Here is a 23,055-nt window from a genome sequence, read left to right as displayed (position 1 = left end):
CACAAGACATGCCACAAGAGGTCTCTTCAGTCCCCAAGTCCAGAACAGACTATGGGAGGCACACAGTACTACATAGAGCCGTGACTACATGGAACTCTATTCCACATCAAGTAACTGACGCAAGCAGTAAAATTCGATTTAGAAAACATTTTAAAAAACACCTTTTGGAACAGTGGGGACTGTGAACCATCACAAACCCTGGCACACGCACGCACGCACACACGCACGCACACTTAGTACTGTAGATATGTGATGGTAGTAGTGGAGTGGGGGCCTGAGGGCACACATTGTGTTGTGAAATCTGTGAATGTATTGTAATGTTTTTAAAATTGTATAAAGTGCCTTCATTTTGCTGGACCTCAGGAAGAGTAGCTGCTGCCTTTGAGAAAAACAATGACTGCATTTTTGTCTTTTGAGTTTCCAGTCATGGAATCTATGCAGCCTACTAGGCCATATACAGCATTCCTCACGGAGTTCCATGAATTCCTTTTGGACTTCGTAGTCATGGCAGATCATTTTGAGGACTTCAATATTCACATGAAAAAGTCCACAGACCCACTCCAAAAAGCTATTGGAGCCATCATCATCGGACAAAACCCACTGTCTCCAAACCTACGCATTGCCACATTCAAACCCTGGATCTAGTGCCGTCCCATGGAATAAATATTGTGGATCTAAATGACCGGTAGTGTAAATACAAAATTATGTGGAGTGATGTAAAGCTTGCCGCTATTGGACTCTGGAAAATGGGAAACACGTTCTCTGAAGTGATGAATCACGCTTCAGCATCTGGCAGTCCGACTGACGAATCTGGGTTTGGCGGATGCCAGGAGAACGCTACCTGCCCAAATTCATAGAGCCAACTATAGTTTGGTGGAAGAGGAATAATGGTCTGGGTCTGTTTTTCATGGTTTGGGCTAGGCCCCTTATTTCCAGTGAAGGGAAATCACTACAGCATACAATGACATTCTAGATGAGTCTGTGCTTCCAACTTTGTGGGAATAGTTTGGGGAAGGCCCTCCTCTGTTTCAGCATGACAATGCCCCTGTGCACAAAGCAAGGTCCATACCGAAATTGTTTGTTGAAATCTGTGTGGAAGAACTTGACTGGCCTGCACAGAGGCCTGACCTCAACTCCATCGAACACCTTTGGGATGAATTGGTAAACCGACTGCGAGCTAGGTCTAATCGCCGAACATCAGTGCCCGACCTCACTAACATTCTTGTGGCTGAATGGCAGCAAGTCCCCGCAGCAATGTTCCAACATCTAGTGGAAAGCCATCCCAGAAGAGTGGAGACAATTATAGCAGCAAAGGGGGCACTCTTTATTAATACCCATGATTTTGGAATGAGATGTTCGACGAGAAGGTGTCCACATACCTTTGGTCATGTAGTGTCTCTCTTCGATTTGGTCCTGCCGTACATACCGACACGTAAACTATGATCACAAGACACATGCCTCCTTATTGTCCCTCGAATTTCTAAGCAAACAGCTGGAGGCAGGGCTTTCTCCTGTAGAACTACATTTTTATGGAATGGTCTACCTATCCAGGTGAGATATGCAGACTCGGTCTCGACCTTTAAGTCTTTACCGAAGACTTATCTCTTCAGTAGGTCCTATGACTGAGTGTAGTCTGGTCCAGGGGTGCGAAGGTGAATGGCAAATGACGAACCACCCTTGCTGTCTCTGCCTGGCCGTCTCCCCTCTCCACTGGAATTTTCTGCCTCTGAACCTATTAAGGGGGCTGAGTCACTGGCTTACTAGTGCTCTTCCATGCCGTCCCTAGGAGGGATACATCACACCAGGTTTTCTTCACTATACTCTACTTGAGTGGGTTGAGTCACTGATGTGATCTTCTTGTCCATTTTTGTGCCCCCTCGGGCTAGTGCGGTGGAGGAGATCTTCGTGGGCTATACTCAGGGTTGTCTCAGGGAAGTAAGTTGGTGGTCCTTTTAGTGGTGTGGAGGCTGTGCTTTGTCAAAGTGGGTGAGGTTATATCCTGTCTGGATGGCCCTATCCGGGGGGTATCATCAATCTCAATGTCCACAGACCCCCCCTGTGTCTCAGCCTCCAGTATATATGCTGCAATAGTCTATGTGCCGGTGGGCTAGTGTCAGTCTGTCCTATTTGGTGAAATTGTCCTCTGCCTTATCTGGTGTCCTGTGTGAACTTAAGTATGCTCCTAATTCTCCAATTTCTCTCTCTGTCTCTCCCCTCCCAGAGGACCTGAGCATTAGGATCATGTCTCAGGACTATCTGGCCTAATTACTCCTGGCTGTCCCCTTTGTGGCATCTGCTGATGTAAAAAGGGCTTTATAAATACATTTGTTTGAATTAGATTGAAAGACCCAATCCCACCCCTGCAAAGTCCTCGCTTCGACTCACTTCTTTCGTCAGGAGTTGTAGCCTCTTTAGGATCCTCTTGGCGTCTGTCAGTCTTTCCTTCACTGTACGTCTGGTCACCTTCCGCTTCACTCGCAGAGACTGCTTGGCTAGGACAATCTGGGGAAAGAGATATGTATATATTTACATAAAAGAAAATATAAAACAGTACATCATATAACATTATTACACCACTACATATCTACAATACAAAATGTATAATACCACCATATAACAAAATTACAATGTATGTGTGTAGAGAGTGTGTATGCATGTGTCTGTCTCTTCATAGATACCATATCACAGGATAGAAACATAGTATCAATATAATCAGTGAGAATTGTGTTTGTAATGTGGATTGAGATAATAACGGATGAGATTAGTGGCTCATGTTTAAGCCTCACTCACAATGTTCTTCTTGATAAACTCCTTGCGGAATTTGTCCAGGTTGTTGCGCTTCGCTGGTGTCTTCCTATCTGAGTTGGAGTTGTACTGCCTTCAGGGCAGGGAGAAACACAGTTATTTTTTATTATTACATTGTTTTATTTATTTAACCCTTATTTTACCAGGTAAGCTGACTGAGAACACATTCTCATATAAAGCAACGACCTGGGGAATAGTTACAGGGGAGAGGAGGGGGATGAATGTGCCAATTGTCAGCTGGGTATGATTGATAATGTCAACTAGGTTGTTGTGGTCAGAGAGATGTCGTAAATTCCTGAGGATCTCCTCATGGACACAGTATAGAGAGAGTAGATTTTCGTGGAGAACAAAGGAATTCCTTCCACCTCACAGAACTTGAGGTACGAACAAATTTCAAAAAAGTATTAAAAAAAAAGTATAAAAGATCGGTTAAGAATCCAGCTATGAACTGGTCCGTTTGTCACAACTTGGGGAAGCTCATTGGAGACGGTGTGGCCACATTACCATAACGCTGTTTATATAATAGCCTCAGATATGAGGTTTAGATCTAATTGTTGTATAAGATGAATGAGTGAGTATGATACTGTTTGTAAAATTGTGTAATGTGATTTTGGACTGTTTAATGAAGGAAAAAGGGGATTGGAGAAAACTAAATCAGAGGACCGCCCCTGAGCGGGTCAGGCGTCCTGGGACAGCCCTTTTCTGTCTTCCGAATAAAACCCCCACTCGGGTTTTCGATCAGCAGACCGAGCTTACCTCAATTACGAGATGGCTAAAGGTTGCAGACCATTGCTGAATCTTTTAACCATACCACGTGGTTAAACTCTTAGACTATCGATGCCGACAGAATAAGAACAAGTCTTTGATATTAATTACTAGTCTGCAGCTAGGAATTCGGTATCATTGAACGCGAAGAACGACAACCACCGAAACATCCATTCTATAACGAAACGAATGAATGTCACTCTGAACTATCCCCTCTAACCACAACCGAGAGAGAGAGGGGGAGAGAGACGGACAATTCTACAAAAGAAACAAACTTTTCACCAGCGATCAAGACGACACACTGAGCGTAAATATATATATATTGATTGCAATTGTTCCCGAATTAGTGAGCGTTCATCTGCAAAGGATTAGCATTTCAATTGTTATAATTATCACTCTGTAGTGACTTCTTAGTCGACCCCCACTTCTCCTTTTGTCTAACAAGCCGCCATGCCAGTTTAGCCCACTAGGGCACATTCTCCTATCATTTCATGTAACCATGTTTACTGTTTGCTTATGCATTTCTGTGAATTACTTAGTTAGTAATACATAAATGATTTAAGACAATTGATGTATGGATGACTCATAGTGAAGACTGGGTTCGTGCAGATAACCAACAATTTACGACGTTTGGAATGAGACTAACGTGAGGTAAAGTAAATAATTAATTAATTTGAAGACTAATTGATCAGATAAAATATCTGAAAAGTTATTTTAGGAAATGATAACTTTGTAATCTGAATATTTTTCCTTGGTGCCCCAACTTAGTTAATTACATTTACATGATTAATCAGTTGATCGCGTAATACTAATTACAGAGAATCTTCGATGAAAACTATGTCTTCAGTTTAATGATAGTAAAGACACGACAATAAACATTTAAAAGCATCATGGTAACCTACTGTAAGCAATTGACTAAAAGGCTACAGGTTGTCCACTTGATGTTTCCAAATGCTGAGATGGTATTGTAGCAACTCACTTGCAACTCGTGACAAACTCCAAAAGCACCTCCCCTAAGCGCTCCTTGGCATTGCTCCTTGGTCTCTTTAGAAGTTTCTCCACCTCATCAATGCCATATTCCTAATGAAGAGGGAACAGCCCTCAACATCAGTATCTTTGCGGCTTCCAGGGAACCAATGGAGATCAGGTCACAAGTTAAGCACAGGTTACAGTATTTAGATCTGAGCACTTACCAGCCTATCAGCCATCTTGTGCAGCCAGTTGACATTGTGGTAACGGAAGCAGTGGTCCTCAAAATGGGTCCACAGAAACATACAAGGCTTCTCATATGTCATTGGGACACAGCTAAATGATCTGTAAATGTAAAAAATAAAAATAAAAGATTTACACTGCCCTGGTATCTATCTGGAAGATTGGCTGGGGTGCATCCATTGTTAGTTTGTCTGTTGATAATTTATCAGATGAATAAGACTTTGAGTTACCTGTCATACTCAGTAAACTGTGGTCTTCTTGGAGCAGTGATAGAACTGTCTTGTGACCCAGGGATTGGAATATCCTCCCTCTCCAGTTCATCTTCTGATGATTCCAACAGAGACTGTCTCTCACTGCTTAGATCCTCTCTGCTCTGACTCTTCTTTGGATTCACCACCACCTCTGCTGCCTTACCGTAGTTCCCTGTTCACATCCAAAAATACACAACACACAGAATATATCTCAGTGAAAATACCTTGCAAAATCCATGTTTGATAGAAAAACAATTATGGGCACTGAAAAGTTAACCTGTATTGCAACACTTCAAGGTGGATGTAACTGCACCACCAGGGGCAGATTTCAGTAATGTATTTCATTACATAGGTTATAGTTAGATGATTCCTAATTAACTTGGCACTAATCGCACTAATGTCTAGTTTCTTATCTTGAAAAAGTGGGCAAAATGTCACAGTATTACCAATGGACAACTCAAAGGTCACTGGCTTGCTTCCAATGATGGGATCAATCATGGTCACTTCAAAGAGGGATGTGAATAGCAAAAATTCATCCTTTTCTCCAAAGAAATTCTGTAAGACAAAATAAGACAAGTTGTAACAAGAACACAAGAAGAGGGGTCTTAAATACTCAAACTTAAACAATCAGGCAGTAATAATGCAGCAAATGGTATGTCAGCGTGGGTTTATTATCGTGTTAGGTTTCTGGGGGATGTAGGCGGTGCTGACCTCAGGCAAGGGATGAATCTCCTCCACCTCCACAGTCACAGCCCCGGGTACCTCTGTACCTGCTTCCTCAGACTCCTCTGTAGGCCCACTAGGGCCTGGTGCTGCTACACATCACACCAACAACAACAAATCACCAAAGCTCGCAGAACAACCTATCCCTTCCTATACTTAGCCTTTAACTGATGGCACTGCACTACACCATAAAACAACATTGCACAGATCAACTAACAACATACTACACTGCAATCCAAAATACAACAACCATTGTAAATTGTACAATAACTGTTTGCTACCTTCTTGCTTCTTTTCCTTGGACTTCCGGCTCTTCTTCTTGAGGGAGAGCTTGCCAAGGGCGCTCCTGGCACCGGCTGTGGCCTTGCTGTTCTCCACGGCAGCATTGTTGGGGGAGGAGTAAACCTCCACACTGAGGGACAGTAGCATGCGGCCCCGGTAGAAGATGCCCTCGCTCAGACCTTCGTTCAGAAACTGGTGGATGTCGCCCAGGGCAGAGTTCTGGGGGGAGCCGTACAGGTTGATCCAGGACGGGCCAAAGGTGGGGTTGAACCCTGGAGAGGATGGAAAGGATGAACCCAGGGAGACCACACCAGAGAGAGGGGAAGGATAATGTCATTACTGAGAGATACAGTATAATTGACAGATGGATGTTTACATAAAATTTGTAATAGACAGGACCAAAGACGGTAACACCTCCTACAAATACCATCTCCATAATGCATTATAAGTGCATTAATGTCATGAGCTATGCATAATGCAATATAATACACAGCATAATAATACCGTAATGTAATTATATCATACAGCATTATGAACGGGTAAAATGTTGCCTAATTAACATTGTGATACATATTTGTTGACGAAGAGGGTGGAATGTGAATATATCCCTTGATTATCATTTTTATAAGGCATTGTATTATACAGTGGGGCAAAAAAGTATTTAGTCAGCCACCAATTGTGCAAGTTCTCCCACTTAAAAATATGAGAGAGGCCTGAAATTTCATCATAGATACACTTCAACTATGACAGACAATGAGGGAAAAAAAATCCAGAAAAACACATTGTAGGATTTTTAATGAATTTATTTGCAAATTATGGTGGAACATAAGTATTTGGTCAATAACGAAAGTTTATCTCAATACTTTGTTATATACCCTTTGTTGGCAATGACAGGGATCAAACGTTTTCTGTAAGTCTTCACAAGGTTTTCACACACTGTTGCTGTTATTTTGGCCCATTCCTCCATGCAGATCTCCTCTAGAGCAGTGATGTTTTGGGGCTGTTGCTGGGCAACACGGACTTTCAACTCCCTCCAAAGATGTTCTATGGGATTGAGATCTGGAGACTGGCTAGGCCACTCCAGGACCTTGAAATGCTTCTTACGAAGCCACTTCTTCGTTGCCTGGGTGGTGTGTTTGGGATCATTGTCATTCTGAAGGACCCAGCCACATTTCATCCTCAATGCCTTTGCTGATGGAAGGAGGTTTTCTCTCAAAATCTCACAATACATGGCCCCATTCAGTCTTTCCTTTACACGGATCAGTCGTCCTGGTCACTTTGCAGAAAAACAGCCCCAAAGCATGATGTTTCTACCCCCATGCTTCACAGTAGGTATGGTGTTCTTTGGATGCAACTCAGCATTCTTTGTCCTCCAAACACAACGAGTTGAGTTTTTACCAAAAAGTTATATTTTAGTTTCATCTGACCATATGACATTCTCCCAATCTTCTTCTGGATCATCCAAATGCTCTCTAGCAAACTTCAGACGGGCCTGGACATGTACTGGCTTAAGCAGGGGGACACGTCTGGCACTGCAGGATTTGAGTCCCTGGCGGCGTAGTGTGTTACTGATGGTAGGCTTTGTTACTTTGGTCCCAGCTCTCTGCAGGTCATTCACTAGGTCCCCCCGTGTGGTTCTGGGATTTTTGCTCAACGTTCTTGTGATCATTTTGACCCCACGGGGTGAGATCTTGCGTGGAGCCCCAGATCGAGGGAGATTATCAGTGGTCTTGTATGTCTTCCATTTCCTAATAATTGCTCCCACAGTTGATTTCTTCAAACCAAGCTGCTTAACTATTACAGATTCAGTCTTCCCAGCCTGGTGCAGGTCTATAATTTTGTTTCTGGTGTCCTTTGACAGCTCTTTGGTCTTGGCCATAGTGGAGTTTGGAGTGTGACTATTTGAGGTTGTGGACGGGTGTCTTTTATACTGATAACAAGTTCAAACAGCTGCCATTAATACAGGTAACGAGTGGAGGACAGAGGAGCCTCTTAAAGAAGAAGTTACAGGTCTGTGAGAGTCAGAAATCTTGCTTGTTTGTAGGTGACCAAATACTTATTTTCCACCATAATTTGCAAATAAATTCATAAAAAATCCTACAATGTGATTTCCTGGATTTTTTTTTTCTCATAGTTGAGGTATACCTACGATGAAAATTACAGGCCTCTCTCATCTTTTTAAGTGGGAGAACTTGCACAATTGGTGGCTGACTAAATACTTTTTTGCCCCACTGTACATGGGTGGAAATGGGGAGGAACCGGGTTCCTGGAGTGAAATCCCAGGGTGAACCCTGGGAAATCGTTTTGTCATGCAAAAATAAATGGCCATTTTACATTGAATTCAATTAGTGAAATAATTTTGATTCGTAAGAATTGGTTCCCAGAGTATTTTTTTCTCCATTTCCACCCCTGATGATACATCTTTATCACCAGTTATAAACACCTGTGTTGTGCATGCATAGCATTGTGCATAATACAATATAAATGTGCATTATAAAGAAGTTATGAGGTATTACTTAAGACAATTCCAATATTTTTATAGTGAATCCCTTCCCCCAAGAACAACCTGTATCATTCTGTCGATAGTAGCTTTGGACCGCAACATGGATCTTGACAAGACATTGGGCTTAGATGTATCATAGTTGTGCGAGGCTCCAGTGCCTGGCGTCTGAAATCAATACAGACCTAAAGTATACCGTTTCACCCCAAAAACCTTTCCTGTCTACAAAGGCATATTCATAATCTCCAAGAACAATACTTACCACCAGGCAACATGTTAAACTCTGACTCATTAGATACATTTAGATTATATAAGTTGTATCAAAACATGCTTAGTACTGTTAGAAAGGTAAGAACTGTGGATTCTGATACAGGTGTCACCCACAACTTGACTATTACAGAGCCAGAGCAACAGCAGGCAAAGAAAAGCATTTTATTTAAAAAATAAAAATGTTTTGTTATTTTGTCCCCATGTTGGGGAATAAAATATTTGAAAGTCTAGGTGTTAAATAAAATATCTCACTAATTTAGGGTGACCACATTTAAAATACCCAAATGGGGGACAGCAGGATGATATTGTGGGACATTCATTGTCCAGTGTATCCAACATTAATCATTTTCAGACGCAGCACTCCCCCCTTTGGAAGATGCATAAAATGCAGACATATATCGCAACGTCTGCCTATGCCCAAACAGTAAATCATTTTTTTAAATAATAGAAACCCTCAAACCCCAAACAAGGCATACCAAATTTCAAAATGATAATTCTTCACGTTTTGCTGTGAAACATCCAAACTACATCTGCATGCCAATCATTTTTATGGGAATATGCATTTAGATATTCTTGATTTACTGTTTTGTAAGCCAATTAGAGCAGATGGTGTTAACAAACTATATAGCCTTTATGTATGTTGTTTAAATTGAAGCACATTCTGCCAAGCTGTGCACGCTGCTGAGTTTGACGCACGCCAATCATTTTTTGACTATTCGGCTAACCATCCTAAAATATTATTAGAAATGAGGTGGTGTTTTTGATGTAACAGTAAAGCTATGCTATTATATCTGTTTCTGTTATGTAGAATACTAATAATGATTATGTGATCTTCCAAGACATTGATTCAGCTTTGATCTAACTTTACTAAATGAGCACCATTGTGAGGATGCAGTGCGCTCCAGCAGCATTACACCCCTGCAGCACTACACCCCTGCTCCTTCGGCACCAAACAAGCTAATTGATGAGCACCAAGTACTACTATTTTGCCTTGCGCAAAATGTGGTGATACAGAAACGAGAGACCACGTGTGGCTGTTTTATGAAAATCTGGGAATATTTAGCCAAGAAAATATTTCTGGTTGGTCTCAGGGAATGTAACAGTTAGGAATGGAGACGTTCAAAATTGAGTAAAGTAGCAGCAAATATGTTGAATGAGCAACTAATGAGCATGGAGAGCCTCACAAGTTTGACTAAATTAACTTGTCTTTCAGTCTAAAATGTACTTACTTTGGTAGCTCTTAGTCAGAAGTACACTTTTTGTAAGAAGTTAGCTGTCCTAACTGTCCTCTCCAAATTTTGCTGGAATTTCAACCTGGACTCAGGGTTAGGTAACATAGTAAACTATGGAATAACACATATGGAATCATGTAGTAACCAAAAAAAGTGTTAAACAAATCAAAATATATTTTATATTTCAGATTCGTCAAAGTAGCCACCCTTTGCTTTGATGACAGCTTTGCACACTCTTGGCATTCTCTCAACCAGCTTCATGAGGTAATCACTTGGAATGCATTTCAATGAACAGGTGTGCCTTGTTAAAAGTTAATTTGTGGAATTTCTTTCCTCCTTCATGCGTTTGAGCCAATCAGTTGTGTTGTGACAAGGTCGGGGTGGTATACAGATGATAGTCCTATTTGGTTAAAGACCAAGTCCATATGATGGCAAGAACAGCTCAAATATGCAAAGAGAAACGACAGTCCATGATTACTTCAACACATAAAGTTCAGTCACTACGGATAATTTCAAGAACTTTGTGCAGTCTAAAAAAAAACAAAGCGCTATGAAGAAACTGGCTCTGGGAAGACCCAGAATTACCTCTGCTGCAGAGGATAAGTTCATTAGAGTTAACTGCACCTCCGACTGCAGTCAAAATAAATGCTTCACAGAGTTCAAGTAACAGACACATCTCAACATCAACTTCAGAGATTGCATGAAGCAGGCCTTCATGGTCGAATTGCTGCAAAGAAACAACTAATAAAGGACACCAATAAGAAGAAGAGACTTGCTTGGGCCAAGAAACACGAGCAATGGACATTAGACCGGTGGAAATCCGTTCTTTGGTCTGATGATTCTAAATTTGAGGATTTTGGTTCCAACCGCCGCGTCTTTGTGAGACGCAGAGTAGATGAACAGATGATCTCCGCATGTGTGGTTCGCACCGTGAGGCATGGAGGAGGAGGTGTGATGGTTTGGGGGTGCTTTGCTGATGACACTGTGTGATTTGTTTACAATTCAAGGCACACTTAACCAGCATGGCTACAACATAATTCTGTAGCGATACGCCATCCCATCTGGTTTGCTCTTAGTCGGACTTTCATTTGTTGTTGTTTTTTCAACAGGACAATGACCCAACCCACCTCCGCGCTGTGTAAGGGCTATTTGACCAAGAAGGAGAGGGATGGAGGGCTGCATCAGATGACCTGGCCTTCACAATCATCCGACAACCCAATTGAGATGATTTGGGATGAGTTGGACTGCAGAGTGAATGAAAAGCAGCAAACAAGTGCTCAGCATATGTGGGAAATCCTTCAAGACTGTTGGAAAAGCATTCCTCATGAAGCTGGTTGAGAGAATGCCAAGAGTGTGCAAAGCTGTCATTAAGGCAAAGGGTGGCTACTTTGAAGAATCTCAAATATAAAATATATTTTGATTTGTTTAACACTTTTTTTGTTACTACATGATTCCATATGTGTTATTTCATAGTTTTGATGTCTTCACTATTATTCTACAATGTAGAAAATAGTAAAAAGAATAATAAAGAAAAATCCTGGGATGAGTAGGTGTGTCTAAACTTTTTACTGGTACTGTATATATTTTCATAATGAGACAGGTTGAAATGTCTGACTGAAATACCAACCTGGACTCAGGGGTAAATGTAACATAGTAAAAGTAAATATAGGGCATAAAGAGACAGGTTGGAATGTCTGACTTAAATACAATGTATTCATTGTCCATCAACCATTTCATATGACATGTTATGAATTACAATTTGTACAATATATTACAAATTTCAATTGGAACAATATGTTACGAGTTGCAATTTATACATTATGTACCATTCTCTAAGGCCCGGCCACCTTGGTTACTGTTGCCACCTTGGTTACTGTTGCAACCTCGGTCAACATTATCCCGGGAAGCCCATATCCCCATACGAACCACTGGCAAAATCCCATTGATCTCAAACTGTGTTTTTAATACACAATTAAATTAAACACTACCCCTTCAGGATACTCTCGGATAATCAGGAGACTCTCGGATATGTTGTGGTGGACTGTCATTACAATTGCTTCATGGGATCCTGGTTAAAACCACTAAAAGTATAAGCTGTTGGAGGAGGGATGGGGTACTAAGCTAACATACAGTATGGAATTGTTTTAAAGTTGGTCATACCATGGATCATTTAGCTATTTGATTTAGAATTTTAGGACCCCTTTAGGTATTAAACAAAAACATTTGATAAAATATTGAATTTGGCTCTTCACTACTATGGCCCATAGAAACATATTGAATAGCACATTCATAAATGGGAGAAAAAAAAATAATACGAAATAAGGTTTTGAAGTGTCTGCCCTATATCTAGGAGATCTAAGAAAGTTCAGGTAATATTTTTGCTTTTTTGGAAACATATTTAACCCCATATTTACCTCCATACTTTCATTCCTTTGTATGTGTTTCCTTCAGATGAGTCTTGTGACACTTGTGTGGTTCGTAGAGCCAAACCCGTTCGGATGTTAAGGACGTTTTCGTGAGAAGACCGATTTTCGGGATGTCTCATGGTCTGACAATCACTGCTGTAGCTCAGCCACCTTCCACCGCAGGCGCAAGGATGACATAGGCGGATGCGGTGGATTGCCAATGGAAAAACCCTGACATCTATAGCTTAAACTGACGGATTTTGATTGCGATTTTTTTAAATGTTACTTAGATTGATGTACGCGTGGATTTTAAATGAAGGACTTTAATTGAAGGTTGTAGTGTGGCTAGCCACTGGATGGCTCTGAATGCACTGTCAGCATGCAGCCAAAGTTAACTAACCACTTTTGGAGCTAACTGGGACTCTCAAATCGTATCCTAATGTCGACAGCAGATAAGAGTTGTATTCATAACATGAATAACTTAGCTAATATACATATATTTTTTAAATAAGTTATATTAACTGGCTAGCTAGCTAGTGTTAGCAACATTGGGTGGTCAATAAGACTGAGAGCTAGCTAACCAGCTGAGCTAGCAAACAATGTAACAAAAGTATAATTTCGGATTCTAAAAAATATTTCATCAACAGGCTCTGTATTTCAGGAATCCCAATAGCATGTACCCCTGGTGCACTGTTTAATTATTTAGCCATTTAAACAATTAGTTTTTGGATGAAAATGTATAAATTTTTGCAATGCCCTCAATGGCTTCCATGAGTTTAAAATGTAAGCTTGTCCAAGGTGTCGGACTCAACAACAGTTGATTGGTTGCCTCAAATTCTGGGGTGCGGCTTAGCAAAGGGAAAATCATCATTCTAAAAGGATTGTAGATTTTTTAAGAGGGAAAAAAGTTACATCTTTTAACTAATGGTGGCGCTCTAAACATGCACGGTTCCCATAGGTGTAGGGGTTGTACAACTAGCCATGCCTTCATTTTTCGGATTACAGGAATTACAGTACATAGAAGAAAAGCTAAAGTCGTAACCTTTTAACTGATGTAATCAGATCTCATGTCTAATTCCCAGTGCGTCCACTAACCGCAGTAGCAGATCACATGACGTGACTTGGCCACTTGAAACCAGATGTGTCTGGTTTGATCTGGTTTGGGTAGCGAACTGAACTGATTTTCAAGCCTTGACAACTTAAAACTGCCTGGTGGTAAGTATTGTTCCTAGAGATTATGGATATGCCTTTGTTGAAGGGATTTTTTGGGGGATGAAACCGTTCACACTTTAAGCCTGTATTGATTTAGGACGGCAGGCACTGGAACCTCACGCAACTAGGATTCATCTAAGCCCAAAGTCCCATCAAGATCCTAGTTGTGGTCAGGATCCAACTTGTGGTCAGAAGCTATGTCGATAGTAGTCTGCTAAAGGGAGAGTTTAGGTCTTCTGCTGCAGATGCTACCATTTCTGTTGGGGTTGGAGATTTGCTGCATGTCAAGAAAGTGTGTCCCCACTGCCACATCGCCAATGTTGGCATCATCCAGGATCTGCACTTTGATTCGCCGGGCAAGGGGAGGAAACTGCTCGATGAAAGAGATCTGCTCATTCCACTCAGGAGTGTTGGTGTTGGACTCCACTGACGTCTCACCCTTTAATAAAAAGCAGTATTTCTCAATTGAAGCAGTCCATTGATAAATTCACATACTGTAGGTCTTACAATTAAATTGTAAAAATCAGGCTAATTTCATTTTAGATAAAGGTTCATTATTTAATTTAACAAACTCCCAAAAGCCAGAGAGCGGTTAAGTGCTATTGTAATCCTATCCCTAGTCTTACAGTACATCAAGAGAAGGAATGCAGTAAAGGAAATATAGGGTTGTGCCGTGATGTGAATGAGGTGGCAGCCACAGTGACACACTCCATTTGTTTGGAAACAGTGGTGTGTTTGCCATTACCTTACCAGGAAAGACAGAGTGTACTGTACAAATAAAGGGACCACAACCCAGTAAACAAATAGTGGGTGTATTGTAAGAGTGAGTGTTGTTGGGAGTTGAGGCATAGAAACACAAGCATATCACAGGGAGGACATAGATGGCTTGTATGAGACCAGGCAGGTAGAGGTGAGATGAACTCAAATAAGGAAGAGACATCCCATATTAAAAAATATTACAATTTACTATATAACACTGCTGTACTTACTAGAGAAGTATGTAGTATACTGTAGAATACTGTACTACACACTGAAGTGTCCCTCGTTCATGTGTAGCACTTACTATTGACAAATTGGATCCTGGTCTGGTTAAGTGTGCAACGCCCATCAATGTTGGCTCAATAACCAACATTTTTTATTTAACATTGTTATCAGGAAATATTCCAAAAGTATGGAAAATCAGCTCTTGTGCTGAGACTCCATTATGTTTAATTAGGCAGCCCAGTTAAGAACAAATTCTTATTTACAATGAAAGCCTACCACAGCCAAACCCTAATCCGGACGACGCTGGGCCAATTGTGCGCAGCCCTATGGGACTCCCAATCATGTCCGGTTGTGATACAACCTGGAATTGAACCAGGGTCTATAGTGACGCCTCTAGCACGGAGATGCAGTGCCTTAGACTGCTGCGCCACTCGGGGCCCTAATTATAGCCCCATTTCAAGGCTTTGTTGTCTAACTAAGATTCTTGAATTCTTGGTAAATTAACAACTTTCCTCTTTTCTATCTGAGAAATGTATTTTGTATGTAAACCAATCATGGTTTAGGTATTAGGCATAGCACTATTACAGCAATCACTTTAGTTGCTAATGATCTTGTCAATGCTTTAGACACTCAAATTAAATGTGCTGCTTTGTTTGTGGACCTGTCAAAATCTTTTGATACTATTGAACATTTTATTAAATAAGTTGTCCTCGATAGGCCTGAGCTCTGACGCCTGTTCATGTTTTCATGATTATCTTAGTGACAGAACTCACGCCATCGTGATTGATGGGGTTAAAGGAAAACTCCACCCAAAAACAATCTTTTTCGATTTCTTTTGAAAACTTGATTGCTGACAAGCAAAACATTTTGGGACTATGTCAACAATGGACAAAATGAAACATATACCAAAAGATAGTTTTGGGTGGAATTATTGGGTGGAATTTTCCTTTAAGTCCGAATTTCTTGAAGTACGTAAAGGTGTTTCGTGGGGTTGAAACTAGGACTTCTTCTTTTCATTTTTTATATAAATGCTATTGGTCAATCAAAATGTAATTTAATCTATATGCAGATGACACTATTACGTACGCAATTTCCCTAACTGCTGACCTGGCTGTGACAAGACTAGTCTGATTTATCAGTTGTGCAGGAAGTCCTTACTGATTTAAAACTCGTACTTAATACGTGCAAAACAAATACGTTGTTTTTAAGTTCATGTAAGATTGTCTCAGCTGGATTACATCTTTACTCATCGGATGGTTCTTTAATCGAACGAGTCCCTGCATACAAATGCCTTGGTATGTAGAATGACAATGATTTATTGTTTAAAAAAACTTACGACTGACCTTGTTTACGAACTAAGATTTAAAGTGGCTTTTTTTTTTCAGAAACAGATCTGGTCTCTTTCTAAGCAGTAGGAAGCAGATTATTCAGTCAATCTTTCTACCTGTTCTTGATTATGGTGATACTATTTATCAAAGTGCAGCTGCTTTTAATCATAAACACTTGGATGCCGTTTTATCACAGGAGACAGTTATAGCCTAGTGGTTAGAGTGTTGGGCCAGTAACCGAAAGGCTGCTAGATCGAATCCCCGAGCTGACAAGGTAAAAATCTGCCGTTCTGCCCCTGAACAAGGCAGTTAACCCACTGTTCCTAGGCTGTCATTGTAAATAAGAATTTGTTCTTAACTGACTTGCCTAGTTCAATAAAAAAATGTAATAAAAAATGGACACCCTGTCAAAATAAAGGTTAAAAATAAAAACTATAGAATGTTGCAGTATATTGTAGAATATCCACACAAACAAATCACTGTAGAAAGATGACTACAGTAAGGTCCATAACCTACTTACAGGTTATGGAAAATTTGCTATTTTAGTATTTCTCCAGTAGGTTTCCTGAAGGAGAAAGCCTCCACTTCCATGTCACATATAATAAAACAAAAACACTACAGTAATTACTACTGTATACTACAGTCCACAAAAACACTACATTACACTATAGTATATACTACAGTTCTTTTATTTATTTATTTTATTATTTATACTATAGTTAACTGTAAATAGTACAGTATACTACACAACATTACACTATACTATATACTACAGTTATTTTATTTTTACATTTTATTTATTATTTATACTATAGTTAACTGTTATCTGTAAATACAACAGTATACTACAAAAACACTACATTAATTACTATAGTATACATTGCAGTTTTCTTTTATTTATTTATACTACAGTAAAGTTAGCAAAAACACTACCAACCCTGGTTAAATAAAGGTTAAACAATAATAATTGCATACTACAGTATTTTGTCATGTGAACTGGCACAACAAAGAAAACCCTGCACTAACGACTGACTACACAAAACCAACTAAACCATTTAATAGACTAATTGTTATATGAATGCGACCGAAATCGGTTTGATATACCTTATTTCTAGCATATATCCAACAGATTCGGGTCAATTCCATTTAAATTCAGTCAATTCAGGAAGTACATTTTCCTCATGACAAAAATGAATTAGAATTTCAGTTTACTTTCTGAATTAACTGAATTTAAATGGAATTGATCAAAGCCTTGTTATTCAACATTAAAATAACCTGCACCTGTACCTGTTGGCCTGCGAATGTGACCTGTACGTAAGGGTCAATGAAGACCTTCTTGTCCCCCATCATCTTAGAGAAGCTACCCAGGAAGCCAGCGCTCATACTGGGTAAACCTTCTGCCTTGTAGATCTTCACCAGGAACTTAGCCCAGGGCCTCTCCATTGGCATTCTCTTGGGCAAGAGCAGGTTCCTACACAGAGAGGAAAGCAACAACAGCCCAATTTCAAATCAAATCAGTACAACTTAACTTATCCCCTCAGAGGCAATTAAGAAAGGCAAATTCAGGAATAGTGAGCAGTTAAAGCTTTCCTGCATCAATATTTTGTTGTTGTTGAATGAATGAACAATATGGGAAGCAGAAAAATAAAATGGGAAATCAGCCAATGATTTCAAGTAATAAACTCAGCAAAAAAAGAAATATCCCTTTTTCAGGACCCTGTCTTTCAAAGATAATCTGAATAACTTCACAGATCTTCATTGTAAAGAGTTTAAACACTGTTTCCCATGCTTGTTCAATGAACCACAAATAATTAATGAACTTGCACCTGTGGAACGGTCGGTAAGACACTAACAGCTTACAGACGGTAGGCAATTAAGGTCACAGTTATGAAAACTTAGGACACTAAAGAGGCCTTTCTACTGACTCTGAAAAACAGCAAAAGAAAGATGGCCACAGTCCCTGCTCATCTGCGTGAATGTGACTTAGGCATGCTGCAAGGAGGCAGGAGGACTGCAGATGTGGCCAGGGCAATAAATTGCAATGTCCGAACTGTGAGATGCCTAAGATGCCTACAGGGAGACAGGATGGACAGCTTATCGTCCTGGCAGTGGCAGACCACATGTAACAACACCTGCACAGGATCGGTACATCAGAACATCACACCTGCGGGACAGGTACAGGATGGCAACAACAACTGCCCGAGTTACACCAGGAACGCACAATCCCTCCATCAGTGCTCAGACTGTCTGCAATAGGTTGAGAGAGGCTGGGCTGAGGGCTTGTAGGCCTGTTGTAAGGCAGGTCCTCACCAGACATCACCGGCAACAACGCCGCCTATGGGCACAAACCCAACGTCACTGGACCAGACAGGACTGGCAAAAAGTGCTCTTCACTGATGAGTCGTGGTTTTGTCTCACCAGGGGTGATGGACGGATTTGCGTTTATCGTCAAAGGAATGAGCGTTACACCGAGGCCTGTACACTGGAGAGGGATCGATTTGGAGGTGGAGGGTCCGTCATGGTCTGGGGCGGTGTGTCACAGCATCATCGGACTGAGCTTGTTGTCATTGCAAACAATCTCAACGCTGTGCATTACAGGGAAGACATCCTCCTCTCTCATGTGGTACCCTTCCTGCAGGCTCATCCTGACATAACCCTCCAGCTTGACAATGCCACCAGCCATACTGCTCGTTCTGTGCGTGATTTCCTGCAGGACAGAAATGTCAGTGTTCTGCCATTGCCAGCGAAGAGCCCGGATCTCAATCCCATTGAGTACATCTGGGACCTGTTGTATCAGAGGGTGAGGGCTAGGGCCATTCCCCCCAGAAATGTCCAGGAACTTGCAGGTGCCTTGGTGGTTGAGTGGGGTAACATCTCACAGCAAAAACTGGCAAATCTGGTGCAGTCCATGAGGAGGAGATGCACTGCAGTACTTAATGCAGCTGGTGGCCACACCAGATACTGACTGTTACTTTTGATTTTGTTCAGGGACACATTATTCCATTTCTGTTAGTCATGTCTGTGGAACTTGTGCAGTTTATGTCGCAGTTGTTGAATCTTGTTATGTTCATACAAATATTTACACATGTTAAGTTTGCTGAAAATAAACGCAGTTGACAGTGAGAGGACGTTTCTTTTTTTGCTGAGTTTAGCTTAAAGTGAGTTATAAACACCACCCACCAAGGAGTAGTCTACATGGCTAATAAAATGTTAAGCATTTGTCTTAGGAGGCATATGACTTACGTCTCAATGTCATTGTTCTGACTGCCTAAAGGAGGCAAACTGGGCATTCCCATTGCGTCTCCTTTCATCACAACACTCAAGGTGCACTTCACAAAACCTTTTATCCCTGTCCGGGTGTCACTGGGATCAGTAAGGGGAGCCCATTTCTGGTAGAACCTGTGCTCTGTTGCGACAGAAAGAGAGACTTCTTTATGAGTAAAAAAATACAATGGCTGATATTTCTATTGAATAGTGATGTCAAAATGAATGACTATCCCAACTCCCTAAAATTCCAATATTGAAAGAATAAGGACTATTCCCTTTAACCTTTAAATCATAGTCTTATCAGGGCACCACAGAGTTTATCTTCCCTTTTATACATGCTTCCAAGTTTTTGTGTCATATCCTGTTTACCTTGCTGACTGTACACAGTGCTGATGTCAATTTTGAATGTGCCGATAAGTGTCATCATTAATCCCAGCATCTTTTTGTGAACAACCTATGTGGTAAAACAAAGGCTCAGTATATCCAAGGGTAACATTACATTATCTTAACTGATCCGGTAAGCCCAGGACATTATGTATCACACCACATGATCCTGTGGTTCCAGTGTGCAAAAGCTGCTTCAGGACAGCTTTCACTTTACACTGATATATATTGAATCAAATTCTGATTATCAAAAATGTCAAGTCGAGACATACAACTAACTAATTTTACAACTTACCGTTATCTCAATAACTTTATCAAACAGAACATCTTGTGTCTCCTGGAACTCAAACATGAAGTTCTGAGAGAGGAAAGAAACATTGAAGTAGCATGTGGGGAATTGAAACCTTAAGTAAAGAGTCTCTTGGATACCTCCACATATAAAGTAAATTATCTTATTCGATTACACTCAACATCATATGTATTTGGACAGTGAAGTAAACATTTTTTATTTGTCTCTATACTCCAGCATTTTGGATTTTGGATCAAATGTTGCATACGAGGGTATTATTTGAGGGTATTTTCACACATATCAGTTTTACTGTTTAGAAATGAAAGCATTATCTAGTCCCCCCATTTGAAGAAGTCATAAGTATTTGCAATTTGTTTTTAGGTTATGTTTTTCCCAATAGGAGCTGATCTGTGAATAATGACTGGAGTAATTTTTTTTCTAAGTTTGGAAGATAAGATGTTTCTGAACACAAATTAATCCTGATAATGTCATGATTAAGAAAAATCATGAATAATAATGACAGGGGAGTTTAGCATTTTCGGGGGGTATGTGAATTTGTGCCTATGTAACTTTCTCACTCATCCCTATTCACAGTTCAGTTTATCCATAATCATGGTAGCACTAGTATCCAAATTAATTTAGAAGTGTTCAGAAAAATCTTCTATTCTTACTTACAATAAAAGTGACTCCAAAATGACACAATACATTATTCACCATTCAGTTCCTATTGAGCAAAACATTATCTGGTGAAAAAGATATGCATGAAAATACCCTCAAATAAAAGGAGACATTCTGAAATGTCGCCTCATATGAAATATTTAATTTGAAATTCAAAATGCTGGAGTATAAAGACAAATGTAACATTTTAGCTTCACTGTCCAAATACAAATGGTGTTGAGTGTATATTCTACACCCCTGAGACTCAGGGTTAAATAGCCCACCTCATTGTAGAATGGACAGTTGGTGGACTTCTGTGTAGCGGTTTTCTTCTTCACTTCTCCCACTCTGATGTACACGGCTGGGTTTATGTTCACGCCCACCAGTTTCTGGGCCTCCAATACATTCACATTAACCTGAGAGAAAGAGCGACTTTAAGGTGCTGGTCTTGAAATTAAGTTTTTCATGGGACAAATAATGGTGTGATCATAAAGATTAGATGGACCCAACTTTGTCCCGCTTTAAATTAAGTGCAATTCATGAAGGCCTTATCAAGCATTAATAAAGGCTTCAAAATCACTATATTATTGTGTCACAAATCATCTAGAACTGTATGTCATGCTCTATCAAGGATTCATAAATGTGCCATAACTGTGACATAACCACCAATGTCAAATGTGACATAACCACCTATGTCAAATATTACATAACCCAGTGCTTTTTAAAGGGTGACATAAGCATCTCTTAATAATGGTGTTGGGGGAAACTTTTCCTTTGCCTTCTCCTCCATAACTTTCATCACTCACCTGGAAGCTCTGTACTCGAGGTGTGGCGGCAAGCACATGCTTTGAAAGAGGTCTGCAACGACTAAAACACAGACAACTCAGCATAAAAATATAATCGTGTCTAAAAATTCCTCTACAGAAACAAGATAAAAAAAACACCTTAAAAGGGGAGTGAACATTATGTTGGCAGACTCCATGTCTGATATATCATAATCGTCATCATCCTCGTCATCGTCTTCATCATCCTCGTCCCCGGTTTTGACCAGACCGCGCCCTAATTTCCTGGTCTCTCGGTCGAGTTTCTCGGGTCGCAGACCCTGTTTTAACCTGAGAGTCAGAGTATCATCATTTGGATCATTGTCATATGAAATACAATAAGAAATACAAATACAGGTGTCTGGACAATTGAACAAAATGTCTAACACTTGAGAAATCGTCCACAGAAACATTCCATATGACTATAGTTCACTGAATGTGATCTTATCTCAGAATGGCATCAATCAATCAAATTTGAGCACTCCTCAATAATCTCTCAATTATAGTGTCTAGGACTTACCTAGGTTCAGCAAAACCTGAGTTTCTGATAAAAAGACCTGAGCTGAGAAAGGGGGAAAGGAGAGAAATGAGAAGAGAGTTTGAAATGTGACTTGAAGATTTTTTTTTTAAATATAATGATATATTAATTAATCAACATTAGGAAGAATATAACAACGTCGGTGAGCATGCAATCTGTTATCAAATATAGACAAATATGGTGGACGAAATGGGGCAGTATTCTACATACTATTCTTTCACTCACTCATCATTGTCTTCCACATTGAGGAATTCCTCACCCTCCCATCCACCGGCAGCACCTTGCACAGGGTGGTATCGTACGTCCAGCTCAATGTATATCTGAACATATGAAGTATATAAAAAGTGCCTTTATAGATAAATAAACCTGTGTGTGTGTGTTGTGTTGTGTTGTGTTGTGTTGTGTTGTGTTGTGTATGTGTGTACCAGGATCATACATTTAAAAAATGCATTCCACAGTAAAGTGGAGGTTCATTCTCGGTATCCTCCCTGCAGAAGCCTCCACTGGGGTATGTGTTTGACTTACATTTGTCTGGCTGTGGTTGCTGTCTGTCAGTGGCTCTCGGAGTATCAGTCTCCCAGAGGTCACCACATGCTGAAGACTGATGATTAATTTACCCAGGAGCCTGAGGGAGACATCACAGTCAAACAGTGTTCGATCACCCCTCCATATATGCATATTATATATATCAATTGAATTAAACAATAGATTCAATTCAGCATTTGTCTTTTGTTGGGATTTATTTTTCCTCTCAGTGAAGAAAGGTTGGTCACAAACTCTACATACTGTAAGGTAGACAGGTTGGACTGCGGAGAGGTTTACTTGTGTGAGGTGCCGAGGAGACAAAAAGCTGGTTACTCCTCCTTAAAACTCTCCTCGTGTCCATATAGATGCGTAAAGTGTGCACTGGACAAAAACTGTTCTGTTCTTCCTCCAGAGAGGAGAAAGGCGGGGGGTGAAAAGCATTCTAATCTGAAGCAATTGTAGGACCGGATGTAGGGTAACCTTAGATAACCCCAGGGCAAATTGCAGGCACAAGTGATGAACTGCATGCAGCTCACACACTTCTTGATTTGCAGAAGTAAGGGCAAGTAGCAAAGCAGTTTTGAAAGAGAGGCACTCACGCTTTC

General features: G+C 40.4%; 1 protein-coding gene and 1 non-coding gene across 2 annotated transcripts in view; one reads left to right on the top strand and one right to left on the bottom strand.

Annotated features, from left to right (window-relative positions):
* Positions 1-23,055, bottom strand: part of fer1l4 (fer-1 like family member 4) — a 96,810-nt gene that overhangs the window by 60,110 nt on the left and 13,645 nt on the right. The window contains exons 4-22 of the mRNA XM_036983157.1: positions 22,451-22,550; positions 22,151-22,245; positions 21,908-21,949; positions 21,511-21,678; positions 21,373-21,433; positions 20,851-20,982; positions 19,916-19,978; positions 19,606-19,690; positions 19,213-19,375; positions 17,257-17,440; positions 13,910-14,096; positions 6,038-6,310; positions 5,745-5,848; positions 5,480-5,588; positions 5,013-5,205; positions 4,764-4,884; positions 4,550-4,650; positions 2,791-2,878; positions 2,386-2,502 (exon numbers count right to left, since the gene is read on the bottom strand). Coding sequence (XP_036839052.1) covers positions 2,386-2,502; positions 2,791-2,878; positions 4,550-4,650; positions 4,764-4,884; positions 5,013-5,205; positions 5,480-5,588; positions 5,745-5,848; positions 6,038-6,310; positions 13,910-14,096; positions 17,257-17,440; positions 19,213-19,375; positions 19,606-19,690; positions 19,916-19,978; positions 20,851-20,982; positions 21,373-21,433; positions 21,511-21,678; positions 21,908-21,949; positions 22,151-22,245; positions 22,451-22,550 — 2,386 coding nt within the window. The remainder of the gene's footprint in view (positions 1-2,385; positions 2,503-2,790; positions 2,879-4,549; positions 4,651-4,763; positions 4,885-5,012; positions 5,206-5,479; positions 5,589-5,744; positions 5,849-6,037; positions 6,311-13,909; positions 14,097-17,256; positions 17,441-19,212; positions 19,376-19,605; positions 19,691-19,915; positions 19,979-20,850; positions 20,983-21,372; positions 21,434-21,510; positions 21,679-21,907; positions 21,950-22,150; positions 22,246-22,450; positions 22,551-23,055) is intronic.
* Positions 16,498-16,552, top strand: LOC118965410. Its single transcript, XR_005052736.1, has one exon. It is a non-coding gene; the product is annotated as a U7 small nuclear RNA (small nuclear RNA).

Source organism: Oncorhynchus mykiss, chromosome 7 (assembly GCF_013265735.2).
Source record: "Oncorhynchus mykiss isolate Arlee chromosome 7, USDA_OmykA_1.1, whole genome shotgun sequence".
In the NCBI taxonomy this organism is placed as follows: domain Eukaryota; kingdom Metazoa; phylum Chordata; class Actinopteri; order Salmoniformes; family Salmonidae; genus Oncorhynchus; species Oncorhynchus mykiss.
The sequence above is the reverse complement of the archived record's forward strand: the minus strand, read 5'-3'. Positions and strand labels throughout refer to the sequence as shown.